The sequence below is a fragment of the Mandrillus leucophaeus genome, unplaced genomic scaffold, assembly GCF_000951045.1.
Source record: "Mandrillus leucophaeus isolate KB7577 unplaced genomic scaffold, Mleu.le_1.0 Scaffold148, whole genome shotgun sequence".
In the NCBI taxonomy this organism is placed as follows: Eukaryota; Metazoa; Chordata; class Mammalia; order Primates; family Cercopithecidae; genus Mandrillus; species Mandrillus leucophaeus.
Genome location: NW_012101454.1, coordinates 4,669,636 through 4,682,129, shown reverse-complemented (window position 1 = coordinate 4,682,129; position 12,494 = coordinate 4,669,636). Strand labels below are relative to the sequence as shown.

The following is a 12,494-nucleotide window of genomic DNA, read 5'->3' as shown; positions in this document are numbered from 1 at the left end:
CACTCTCCCACACTCCAAGCCATGCGTTTGCTCATTTGGCTTCCACCTCCTGTGCTCTGAGTGAGGACTGTGAGGGAGGCTATATATGCATATGGATACACATCTAATGCTAATCTGATGGGCTTCTCTATGCTAAGTTTATCCTTTCACATTAACTGATATTTACTAATGAGCCGTAATCTGATGTCAATCATTCCCACAATGTTTCTATCTCGACATTCATCTTTTAGGTTGTGGGCCCAAATGCAAAGAGACTCCGCTAGAGCTGGTGTTTGTGATTGACAGCTCAGAAAGCGTGGGGCCAGAGAACTTCCAGATCATCAAAAATTTTGTGAAGACTATGGCTGACCGGGTTGCTCTGGACCTTGCCACGGCCCGCATAGGCATTATCAACTATAGCCATAAGGTGGAGAAGGTGGCTAATTTGAAGCAGTTCTCCAGCAAGGATGACTTCAAGTTGGCTGTGGACAACATGCAGTATCTGGGGGAAGGCACATACACAGCCACCGCTCTCCAAGCAGCCAACGACATGTTCGAAGACGCAAGGCCAGGTGTAAAAAAAGTGGCCTTGGTCATCACTGATGGGCAGACAGATTCTCGTGATAAAGAGAAACTGACAGAGGTGGTGAAGAATGCCAGTGACACCAATGTGGAGATATTTGTGATAGGGGTGGTGAAGAAAAATGATCCCAACTTTGAAATATTCCACAAAGAAATGAATCTAATTGCTACTGACCCAGAGCATGTTTACCAGTTTGATGATTTCTTTACCCTGCAAGGTAAGGAAGGCTGTCTGGCCCAGGGGAAAGGCATTTACGTTGTTTCTCCAAGTACCATATCACTGGTTTGTCCTGACCAAATAGAAAAATCTGGAGGCTAATAAGGCTTATGCCAACATTAAATGGTAACACATAAACTCCAGAAGATTAAAAATACTTAGTGTCATTCAGTTTGGACGGTACGATCCCTTGTCTTTAATCAGGGTTAATAAATGCTGAGTTGGCCTTGGAGTTAACTAGAGTCCATGGTCAACAGACAGGAATGGAGAGAAAGAATAGGACTTGGGGATATTGCTAACATTGGTTAATGTTCAGAAAGTTACCTAACTAAAATAAGGGATTGAGCAAGCCAACAGCAAGGCAGAAAACAGTCAGGAAATAAAAATGAATTAAGAAGTACATGCTGAATGAAAAAAAAGTTATGATCATTTAAAGAGATGAGAAATGCAAGTAACTGGGATGAATTAGAGGACATGTTCTAGTCTCTGTTTTTATGAAAGCAGATAATGATGAGTAAACAGGTTGATATCAGGAATTTATCTCAAAGAACAACATTTTAAAATTCATTGTACAGTGCTGGGCACAGTGGATCACAAGGTGAGGAGTTAGAGAACAGCCTGGCCAGCGTGGTGAAACCTTGTCTCTACTAAAAATCCAAAAATTAGCTGGGCATGGTGGCGTGTGCCTGTAGTCCCAGCTACTCGGGCAGCTGAGACAGGAGAACTGCTTGAACCCAGGAGGCGGAAGTTGCAGTGAGCCGAGATTGCGCCACTGCACTCCAGCCTGAGTGACAGGCAAGACTCTGTCTCAATAAATAAATAAATAATAAATAATAAAATGTATTGTACAGTCAATGCTAATCTGATGGGCTTCTCTATGCTAAGTTTATCCTTTCACATTAACTGATATTTACTAATGAGCCGTCCTAGGACATTGATCTAATTTAATCTATGATTAAATCATGGTCAGTATGACTTTATAATAAAATGTATACCAATTCTTTGGAAACTGATGATTCACTCTGGCAGACCTGCACCTGGCAAGTTTGTGAAGTAACAGAAAGGCTTCAGTTTGGCTTCATCCTTCTTCCTTTACCCACCTGGGAGTGGGGTCTGATGTGGCTGGGCACCGCCCATCAGTGCCTCATGCCCTGCCTACTCCGTGTACCAGCACACTGGCCTTAAGGAGAGCATACCGTTCTCAGAAACTTTCCATTTGTTATTTCTCACCTTCTCCAGAGCTTTCTAACCTGGGGTTCTACTTCCTCAATACCCTGCTGGCTGACTGGTGGGTTTGTTTATCTGGTATATTCAATCTCACTGGGCTGTGAATGTGTTAGAATAGCCAGAGACATTTCAGAGCCAACTTACATTTAATCCTTGGAGAGCTTCATCATTCTATCTGGAGTTAGTAATTTGTTACAGCCTGTAAGGAATATTTTCAACTGGCTGGCCATTTGCTATCCTTAAAACCAGAGGTAGTTGCCAATTCAACTTACTATGGGTGAGGCTAGCTCTTGACAAGGAGTGATTCACGGTGAACAGAGACACTTTGGATGAACATACATTAAAGTGATTCTTTTGCCTCTTTGTGTCATATATATTAAATCAAGTTATTTTAGATGACCTCTTACACAGGATGTAAAAATGCTTTTATAAGTTAGTTAACTTAGCAGTTGATTTCAAGTAATGGGAAATTACATATTTTAAGGAGAGTGCAGATCTTTTTAAATGAGTTTTAAGTATTGTTTCATTGCTTCTCCTATCTCTCTTTTCTACTTCTTTTTTAAAAGACACCCTGAAGCAAAAATTGTTTCAAAAAATTTGTGAGGATTTTGATTCCTATCTCGTTCAAATCTTTGGCTCATCATCACTTCCACCTGGATTTGGGATGTCAGGGGAAGAACTCAGTGAATCTACTCCAGAGCCTCAAAAAGAAATTTCTGAGTCAGTAAGTAACTGTCTCACTTACTCTGTGAGCTTAAAATGGTGTATTCTCTCTGTTTGATATCAAAGATCATTCTGCCCTGCGTTGTCAAGAATCAGCTGAGGCATGTGTATTTTTAGGTCCTTGGCTCTAAGTGTTAGTATCTTGACTTTAGATTTCTAGTTCTGAAATAGCATTAGGTTTTGTAGGGTATTTTTAAAAACTTATATATTTTATACGTATTTATTAAATGTTGCAGATAACATTTTTATATTATACTCCTATCACCATCAAAGTAACCATGTGTGCTATGACAGATTAACATGACACTCTGAATTCACCTACTTGCCATGCTGTGCAGTGCCTTTCATACCAGGCCACAACTCTCCCTCTTCGTCTGTGCATCTGCTTCCCACTTTGTACCCTCTCATGTTTTTTCTAAATATGCATATGCCCAACTGGCCACTCTCCCACACTCCAAGCCATGCGTTTGCTCATTTGGCTTCCACCTCCTGTGCTCTGAGTGAGGACTGTGAGGGAGGCTATATATGCATATGGTGCAAAATAGATGCTCTGTTTCAGAGCTCCTCAATCACATAGCATGTGAAGAGCCACCTCCTGAATCAATTGAGACAAATGTGACTGTCCTCCTAGCAAGCTTCTGGGAACTGACTTCAGCCAATCAGATTATGGGCAAAGATTAGTTTTTTAAGGAGAAAATGGGGGAGCCTTTTATAGTTACTAATGAGTGCTATAGTCTCTTCTCCACCAAATTGCAACTTGGGCAAGTCTAGACCAATTTCTATTACCCCCATGGACATCCTCTGGCAAGCAGGCACACAGCAGTCATGGCCCTGTTCTGTAAGCTCAGTGAAGTCCTTGCACTGCCCTTTTCTGAAGCCTTCATGTACATGAAAGAGTGACCATGAGCCTGTGCAACAGTGCTCCAACATCAGGATTCAGCTAACAGTCTACTTAGACTAAGGCCCTAAGGAACATTCAGATCAGTAGTTGAACTCAGGGCCATTCAGGAATCAGGCCTGTGATACCATTCCTAAGGGCACAGACTATAGAACTTACTAGATTCTCATATCCTGTTCACAAAAGGGCAGAAAGGCCTCTAACATATTTCTATTTGATTAAATAGTGACCAATTGCAAAATGGGTAATTCCAGTCAGGGCAACAGATTCTACTAAATTGCAGATTGAAATTAACACAAACATTTATACTCCATGGTCTATACCAGGGGTCAGCAAACTCTGTAAAGGGCCATATACTGAATAGTTTTGGATTTTCAGGTCATTTGATTTCTGTTCCAATTACTCAACTGTGCCTTTAAAGTAGAAACACAGCCATAGATAATACTTAAATGAATGAGTGTGGCTGAGTTCTGATGAAATTTATTCACAAGAACAGATAGTGACTCAGATTTGGCCCACAGTGTTGCCAACCATGATCTATATTGTGCATTTTAAAGTAAATTCCAGACAATAATGGACACAGTCTATCTCCTCCTGAGCATGGACCGCTACTGGGGCCTCTCCTGTTTGTGTGACTTACCACTTTGTCCCTCCCTAGTCAATTGACATCCCTTTCTAAAGTCTTCCTAAACAAGAGCAAGCTCAGGTTTCATCCATGAACTGATGCTTAAACTGAGCCCTCCTTATAATCACTGAATCACATTTTTTGCTATATTAATACCAGTAAATTCCAATAGCATGTATTGATTATTAACTGCTATGATAGATGGTGTGACTCTTAAGACATGGCTTCTGCCTTAGAGAAGCTCACACTCTTTCAGGGAGATAGGTAAGTACAAGATGCATTACAAATTTTAGCAAAGCTATGAAGGAAACACAGAGATGATGCAATTAATTTCAGGAAAGAGAAATGGGAAAGTGTCTTAGTCTGTTGGGGCTGCCATAACAAAAATACCATAGACTGAGTGGCTTAAACAACAAACATTTATTTTTCACACTCTGGAGGTCGGGAAGTCTAAAATCTGGTGTTTGGTGAGGGCTTGCTTTCTGGCTTGTAAATAGCCACCTTCTTGTTATGTCTTCACATGGCCGAGAGACAGCTCATCTCTCATGTCACTTCTTATAAGGGCATTGATCCCATACATAAAGGCTCCACCCTCATGACCTAATCACCTCCCAAAGGACCCACCTTCAAATACCATCACATTGGGGATTCAGGTTTCAATGTATGATTTTTGGAGGGACACAAACATTTAGTTCATAACATGAGGCATCACAGAGGAGGTGACATTCATTGAGTCAAGTTTTAAGAATAACTAGGAGTTTTTCAAGAGAAGAGCAGGGGGAAGGGTATTCCTAGCAAAAACAAAAACAAAAACAAAACAACAACAACTAGAAAAACGGTAGGCAAAGGGAGACTTTAAAGTGCCATGGCATTTCAAGAAAGTTGAACAAGTTCAGTCTAATTGTAGCCTAGGGTGTGGGTGGTAGAGTGATTAGAGTTAAAACCGGACAGGTAATTTAAGGACTGATTATAAATGTCTTAATGTATTAAGGCAAGGAGCTTGAGCTTCATCTATAGGCCAGGCAGACAGAGACAGCAGAGTTTTAAAAGCAAGAGTCATATACTCATATTTGGTTCACAGAAAGAATAACCTTGATTGCTGTGTGAAACATACCTAGGAGGAGGTGAGGAGACTGGAGGCTGAGATACGAGGCGTGATAGTCCAGGGAAATGATAATGAGGCCCTGAAAGAAGGCAGGGGCAGTGGGAATAAACAGGAGGCACAGATTGAAAAGCCATTTCTAGGGTAGAATTAACAGGATATAGTGATTGAAAGGATTGGAAGTTAGGGAGAGGGAGGGGTTTCGGTAGGACTATCGGGTTTCTACCATGGAGATGAGATAGATTGAAACACTATATACTGAGATGGAGAATATAAAAGGCAGGGTGGTTTTTGTTTTGTTTTGTTTTTTAAGGAAAATAGTGAGTTTAGTTTGCATCATGTAAAGTGGAGGTGCCTGAGGGACATCCAAGGCAGTTATGATACATAATGAGGAAAAGTAAGAATGGACGCCTCTGTATCAAGTCCCAGGAAGCTTGATGGCCTTGAGAGACAAATGACATTAACAGACTAGGACAGATGAAGCTTTCTAGTAGCTGGGGAGGGGGGGAAATAAGAAAAAATACAACCAAAATACTCTGGATTTATAACACCAAGAGCCACATGAAGGGACGCTGAACATCAGCTAGGTCTCTCTAGGGGAACTTTGACCCAGATAGCGGGACCTTGCAGTGAACTTGACCTTCTCGCATCACACCTCTTGTCTCTAGGCTTTCTCATTCTGGCTCTTTTTAAAGAAGCACCAATGCAAAACTGAATTTTTAAACAACTATTTCATTATAGATATTTAGTTTGAACAAACATGCATTTATGTTCACATTTAAATCTTTGACATAGAGTCATGCATTGTTTAGTGACAGGGACACTTTCTGAGAAATGTTTCATGAGGCAATTTTGTTTTTGTGTGAACATCATAGAGTGTACTCATACAAATCTAGATAGTATAGCCTGCTATACACCTGGGCTAGATAGTATAACCTATTGCTTCTAGGTTAGAAACCTGTACAGCATGTTACTGTACTAACTACTGTAGGTAATTGTAACACAATGGTAAGTATTTGTATATCTGAGCATATCTAACCATAGAAAAGGGTAAAAATATAGTATTATAATCCGATGGGACCACTGTTGTGTATGTGGTGTGGTTGACCAAAACGTCGTTATGCAGCACTTGACTGCACACACATGCACCCGCACATAGTATACACATACACATATACAAAAACATATTTATGCCTCTGTGTATGCACACCCACCTTTATCTAATAAGTATAGTTACAGTATCCAAACATCTAAAATTAAACGAATCTGTTACAACCTTTCTGTTCTCAGATCATTCCTGAGCCTACCCTAGGCGATACTGCAAAGCTAGTAAACAATCATGTCAGAAGTACCATTTCCCTTTTGTTGTCTCTTCCTTTTCACTGTTGTCCCTTCTGTCACTCCCTTAAGACACCTAACTCTGTCCTTCCTTCCTCCTCTTCTTTCTACCAAAATACGTTCTTAGGGAAAAATAAAATTAACATTCTCTCACTGTGATCATGAAAAACATTCAAATTCTTCATAAAACCCTGCATAACAACTAATTATTAGTATCACTACAAAAGGTTGCTGTATAAGTATTATTTATTGCTTATAATAGACTTGTTACCCTCAGAATATAACTTGCACCTGTGTTATGGAGGAGGAAAAAACAAAAAATAATAAACATATTGCTAACTGATCTAGAAGAAATATTCCAGACCGAGAAGTCAGGAAACCTGGCTTGTGGTCTCAGAGCTGAAGCTAAGAACTATTCTCTTGACTCCAAAGCCTGTATTTTTTCTATTTTATTATTTCTGAAATTGGGATGCATCTATTTAATGTGTGTGGTCTTTTTTCAAAACTATTTTAAAATGTATAGTACATCTCATGATGAATGACATCTTAGAAATGAATTCTGATAGCTGCCTGACATTAGGGGAATCACCTATTTTCCTGAGGTCTCAGTTCTCTCATCTGTAAAATAAAAGATTGTTACTAGAATATTCTTCCTGTTCTAAAAGTATATGATTACAGCTGTCAAAAATATTTACTGGGTCAAGCCAGAATGCAGGCTATTTTACTGCATTTTAATGTATGAGAGGTTTAAACAGAACAAAATCTTGCATTCCACCCTTTATGAAAGCCACAGTTAATCCAGAGAGGTGCAGCCCAAATTCAAGGTGTTCCTAAAGGCCCCCGGGAACTTTAAAATGCAAATAAATCACCTTCAGATTAAGTATTTGAGTGCAGAGAGACCTGACAAGGAAGTGTGTTTGATTCTTGGGGAGAATCAACCAAGAAGGACTCCTGAGAAGCCAGACAATTTGAAGATCCTGGCTGTGGAGCCCACTGGCAGTAGAATCCCCAGAGCCGAATTGGAGAAATTTTGACCCACACTTCTGGGAAAATGCTAAGTCTTAACACAAACACTAATGCAGATGATCATTAGCATTCATCCAGAGCAGACATGCATTCAGATTTGAAGACTTTGTAATATATGCAAAATTCTGGGCAATAAATTATGAGGAAAATGTTTGGAAATCAGAAAGCAAAAGACCTTTTGCATGTGGCACCTGGTCAGCAATCCTCCTTAGAGTCCGTTTTCCTCCCCTTAAAGATCAGCTCGAGTCCAAGTGATCTCATTGTTCGGTTCCCACATATGAGTGAGAACATGCGGTATTTGGTTTTCTGTTCTTGTGATAGTTTGCTAAGAATGATGGTTTCCAGCTGCATCCATGTCCCTACAAAGGACACAAACTCATCCTTTTTTATGGCTGCATAGTATTCCATGGTGTATATGTGCCACATTTTCTTAATCCAGTCTGTCACTGATGGACATTTGGGTTGATTCCAAGTCTTTGCTATTGTGAATAGTGCCGCAATAAACATACGTGTGCATGTGTCTTTATAGCAGCATGATTTATAATCCTCTGGGTATATACCCAGTAATGGGATGGCTGGGTCATATGGTACATCTAGTTCTAGATCCTTGAGGAATCGCCATACTGTTTTCCATAATGGTTGAACTAGTTTACAGTCCCACCAACAATGTAAAAGTGTTCCTATTTCTCCACATCCTCTCCAGCACCTGTTGTTTCCTGACTTTTTAATGATTGCCATTCTAACTGGTGTGAGATGGTATCTCATTGTGGTTTTGCACTTGGACTCGGGAAGGGGAACATCACACACCGGGGCCTATCATGGGGAGGGGGGAGGGGGGAGGGATTGCATTGGGAGTTATACCTGAGGTAAATGACGAATTGATGGGTGCTGACGAGTTGATGGGTGCAGCACAGCAACATGACACAAGTATACATATGTAACAAACCTGCACGTTATGCACATGTACCCTAGAACTTAAAGTATAATAATAAAAAATTAAAAATTAAAAAAAAAAGAAAATAAAGCAGGACACTAACACACACACACACACACACACACACACACAAAGATCAGCTCAAAGGCTGAAAGAGAATGGTGATAACACGTCTGCTTCTCCAGCTACACGGAGCAGCCCTGGACTCCAGGTTCGGCTCTCAGGTGCCCCTAGACTCCTCGTTTGTGCCTTTGACTATGGTGTCCCTGCTTGGAGCTGGAGCCAGCCTTCTTTTCTAAGGCAGGCCAGTGTGGCTGGAGTAGAAATGTGCAGAGCTGACAGGCAAGCTTGTGTTTTTAGATTTAAGATGTATTAAAAAGAATAGAAATACTACAAACATTTGGCTGCATTCTCACCACCCAGAAGTAACCAGTGTTTCCATTTGTTCATTCATTCTTGCTTCAGATAAAGTCCTAGCTTTTTCCCTCCAGAGCTCTTTTTCCTCATCTCTCCAGAGGCAATCACTATCATGAATTGGGTGTGTATTCTGCCAGTCGTTTGTGTTGGTTAAATCCAACTTTTAGAGTTGGAAGGCAGGTTAGGGCCTAATCTTTTTTATTTGAAAAATGATGACATTAAAGTCTAGAGGAATTAAATAATGCAAATTTATCTCTTTCTCTTTTGCTCTTTGCAGATCCTTATTAAGTTCAACCTAAAGATGAGTATAACAGAAAGATTAACCCATTGTGAATTTATTCAGTGGATACTTTTTGCCTATTTTATGCTATGGAGATAGAAAATAAAGAGATAGAGAAAGAAGAAAAGAAAGAAAAAAGATATGGCATAATTTCTCTTATCAGGAAAGTGGTATTTCTTTAGAAAACAAGAAATTATACAAGATAGTGGAGGGGAGGAAAACATTTTTTTTCCCTCTACCCATCTTAGGGTTATTAGCTAGGGCCTTGTAAATTAGACTGACAAAAGACAGATTAACAATAGGAAAACACCCAGAAGTTATTAACATGCAGCATATACACATAGGAGCATGGAGATGAGTAGCTCAAAGGGGTGGTTAGCACTTGGTCTTATATAGCATCTTAATGAAAGAACAATAGAGCTTAGAGGAGTGACAAGACAATGGGAAAGGACTTTCTACAGCAGCAGATGATGGGAAGATAAACATATGGGTGAACTAATGGAAGATAAAGATTAGTGAATAGTTTGTTATGTAGAGTCCTCTGGTGTATCTCTGGGCTAACTAAGGGTCTAGACTCCTCTTGAGTCATTAACCCTGATTTTCCGAGGAGGGATGCCTTTATGAATGTATGTCCTGCATTGAGACAAATGAGCTTGTATCTGATTCTCAATTGCCTTCAGTTCAAAATAATCAGTGTGCCACAGGGGCATATTTTGGGAGGCATATTCTGTTACTCTTCAATAGGATAGGACTAAAGGTTAAATTACACACAATCAGCGTCAAGTATAGAAGAGTCAGAAGGTATTCTGCGTCATCTAGAAGGGGAGAATCAGTACTGAGTGGGTTATTGGAGAAGGTTTTGCTCATGGAGACCAACTTTTCCTAGGCTGTGGTGGAAGGGTTGATATTGAGAGCCTGAGGCAGAATAGAAAGGAAGAAGGAATGAAAGATCCTGACCAGATATTCTGGGAGTAGTGGAAGGCAAGGTTACAAAAATGTGGAGGAGGCTGGGCGTGGTGGCTCACATCTGTAATATCAGCTACTTGGGAGGCTGAGGCATGAGAACTGCTTGAACCTGGGAGGTGGAGGTTGCAGTGAGCCAAAATCGTGTTGGGCAACAGAACAAGACTCTGTCTTCAAAATAATAATAATAATAATAAAATAAATGTTATAGAGTCATGGTGAAATATAGTATCATAATATAGTACATTATGTCATAATATAATATATTTTTAAAAATAGCATAGAGCAAAGAAAACCAAACACACAGTATTTTTTTGTAAAAAAAAAAAAAAAATGGATACACACATAGAAAAAAGACTGGGGAAAAATATACCTGAATACCAACAATGACTATCTTTAGGAGGTAGAATTACTTCTGATTTCTATTTTCTTTTTTTGATATCCACATTTTCTAAAATTCCCTTCAATTAACATGCTTGCTTTTGTGTAAGGAAATTATAAAAATTGCAAGCCATAATAATTATGCATTTGTTGAAATAATCTGACATCTCACTGAGCCAGAAAATTAATGAAATTATTTTCACCTACTGAAGTTAATTTTGCTTGTCTTGGAATCTGTGGTATAATGTTAACAGATGTCAAAATTTCCAAATGATTATGTGATTGAGAATGAAAATACACATTCCTAACCTTAGAAGAGGTAAAATATAGCTTTTGAGGACTCCAGACTTGAACAAGGTAAATATTTAAAGGCTGAGTTAATTCCTTGAAGAAAACTGTGCTGCTTAGCCCGCCTCTTCAATGGAACAGTCTCACCTTCTAGACCGTATATCTGAAGTGTAGACTAATGTCAGTTGACTTTTATGTTTGATAAACTCCTCAAACTCTTATTTCTTGCTTAAAATTAAATACATCCAAGCAAAAAACAACAGGCTTTTTTTTTCCTGAAGATTTGTCACTAGCTTACCAATAACTTTTGGAAAGTTTCTTAATCATTTATAGCTTTGTATTCCCTCCAGTAGAAAATAAGGGACTCAGTGCTGGGCTCAAGGAGGCCAAGGTGGAAGGATCATTTGAAGTCAGGAGTTTGAGACCAGCCTGGGCAACACAGTGAGACTCTATCTCTATGAAAAATAAAAAAGAAAATAAGGGACCAAGAAAGTTTTCCTCTAGCTTTACACTCTCTAATATAATGATTATTTTAAAAAGTTTACGTTCAAATTGCTGTATGTGCATACAGGATCATTCTGAAAGAAAGAGGAACCTCAAGTAATTTCCGGTTTTGTCTCCACTTGTACCAAAAGTTGTGTTCAGGGGACAGTGAAAAGTTCCTATTGTATTTGAATTGTGTGCTCTTTATATAGGGCTAACAACCAATCCAAATGGAAGTCTTTGCTCTGTGTCACCTGATAATAAATCACTGTAAAAAATACACATACATGAGTAATGGTACTCATTAGTTTTTCCCTCCTGTGCGTGTATGTGTGCATGCGCACACACAAAAAGTCAAAAGCAGTAGAACAGCTTAGCTGGCAGAGGGCAGCTAATGATGACAGCATGCCAGGATCCCTGAGTAAAAAAGCATAAAAAACTATATTGGTCACAGATTTGACTATTTAAATAAATAAAAAAGCAAACAAACAAATAAGAGAAACCGTTGCAAGGATAAATAACCAAGTGTCAGGACTCAGGTGAATGACTGATTCAATTGCATAGAGCTGGAATCCAAGGAAAAATTTGAAAATGAAAAAAGAATATAATTATTCCCATAAAAGATTTGTCTAGCTCCTGGTACTTGTCAAGAATAACTGACATGAATTTTATTATTACACTTTAAGTTCTGGGATACATGTGCAGAATGTGCAGGTTGGTTACATAGGTATACACGTACCATGATGGTTTGCCGCACCCATCAACCTGTCATCTACATTAGGTATTTCTCCTAATGCAATCCCTCCCCTAGATCCCCACCCCTTAACAGGCCCCAGTGTGTGATGTTCGCCTCCCTGTGTCCATGTGTTTTCATTGTTCAACTCCCACTAATGAGTGAGAACATGTGGAGTTTGGTTTTCTGTTCCTGTGTTTGCTAAGAATGATGGTTTCTAGCATCATCCATATCCCTGAAAGGACATGAACTCATCCTTTTTTTCTTTTTTTTTAATTGTACTTTAAGTTCTAGGGTA

The 12,494-nt window shown here is 39.3% G+C and overlaps 1 protein-coding gene across 1 annotated transcript in view; it reads left to right on the top strand.

Moving 5' to 3' along the window:
- COL28A1 (collagen, type XXVIII, alpha 1) overlaps positions 1–12,494 on the top strand; it is a 198,752-nt gene that overhangs the window by 175,196 nt on the left and 11,062 nt on the right. Inside the window, exons 32-33 of the mRNA XM_011974720.1 lie at positions 231–779; positions 2,572–2,729. Coding sequence (XP_011830110.1) covers positions 231–779; positions 2,572–2,729 — 707 coding nt within the window. The remainder of the gene's footprint in view (positions 1–230; positions 780–2,571; positions 2,730–12,494) is intronic.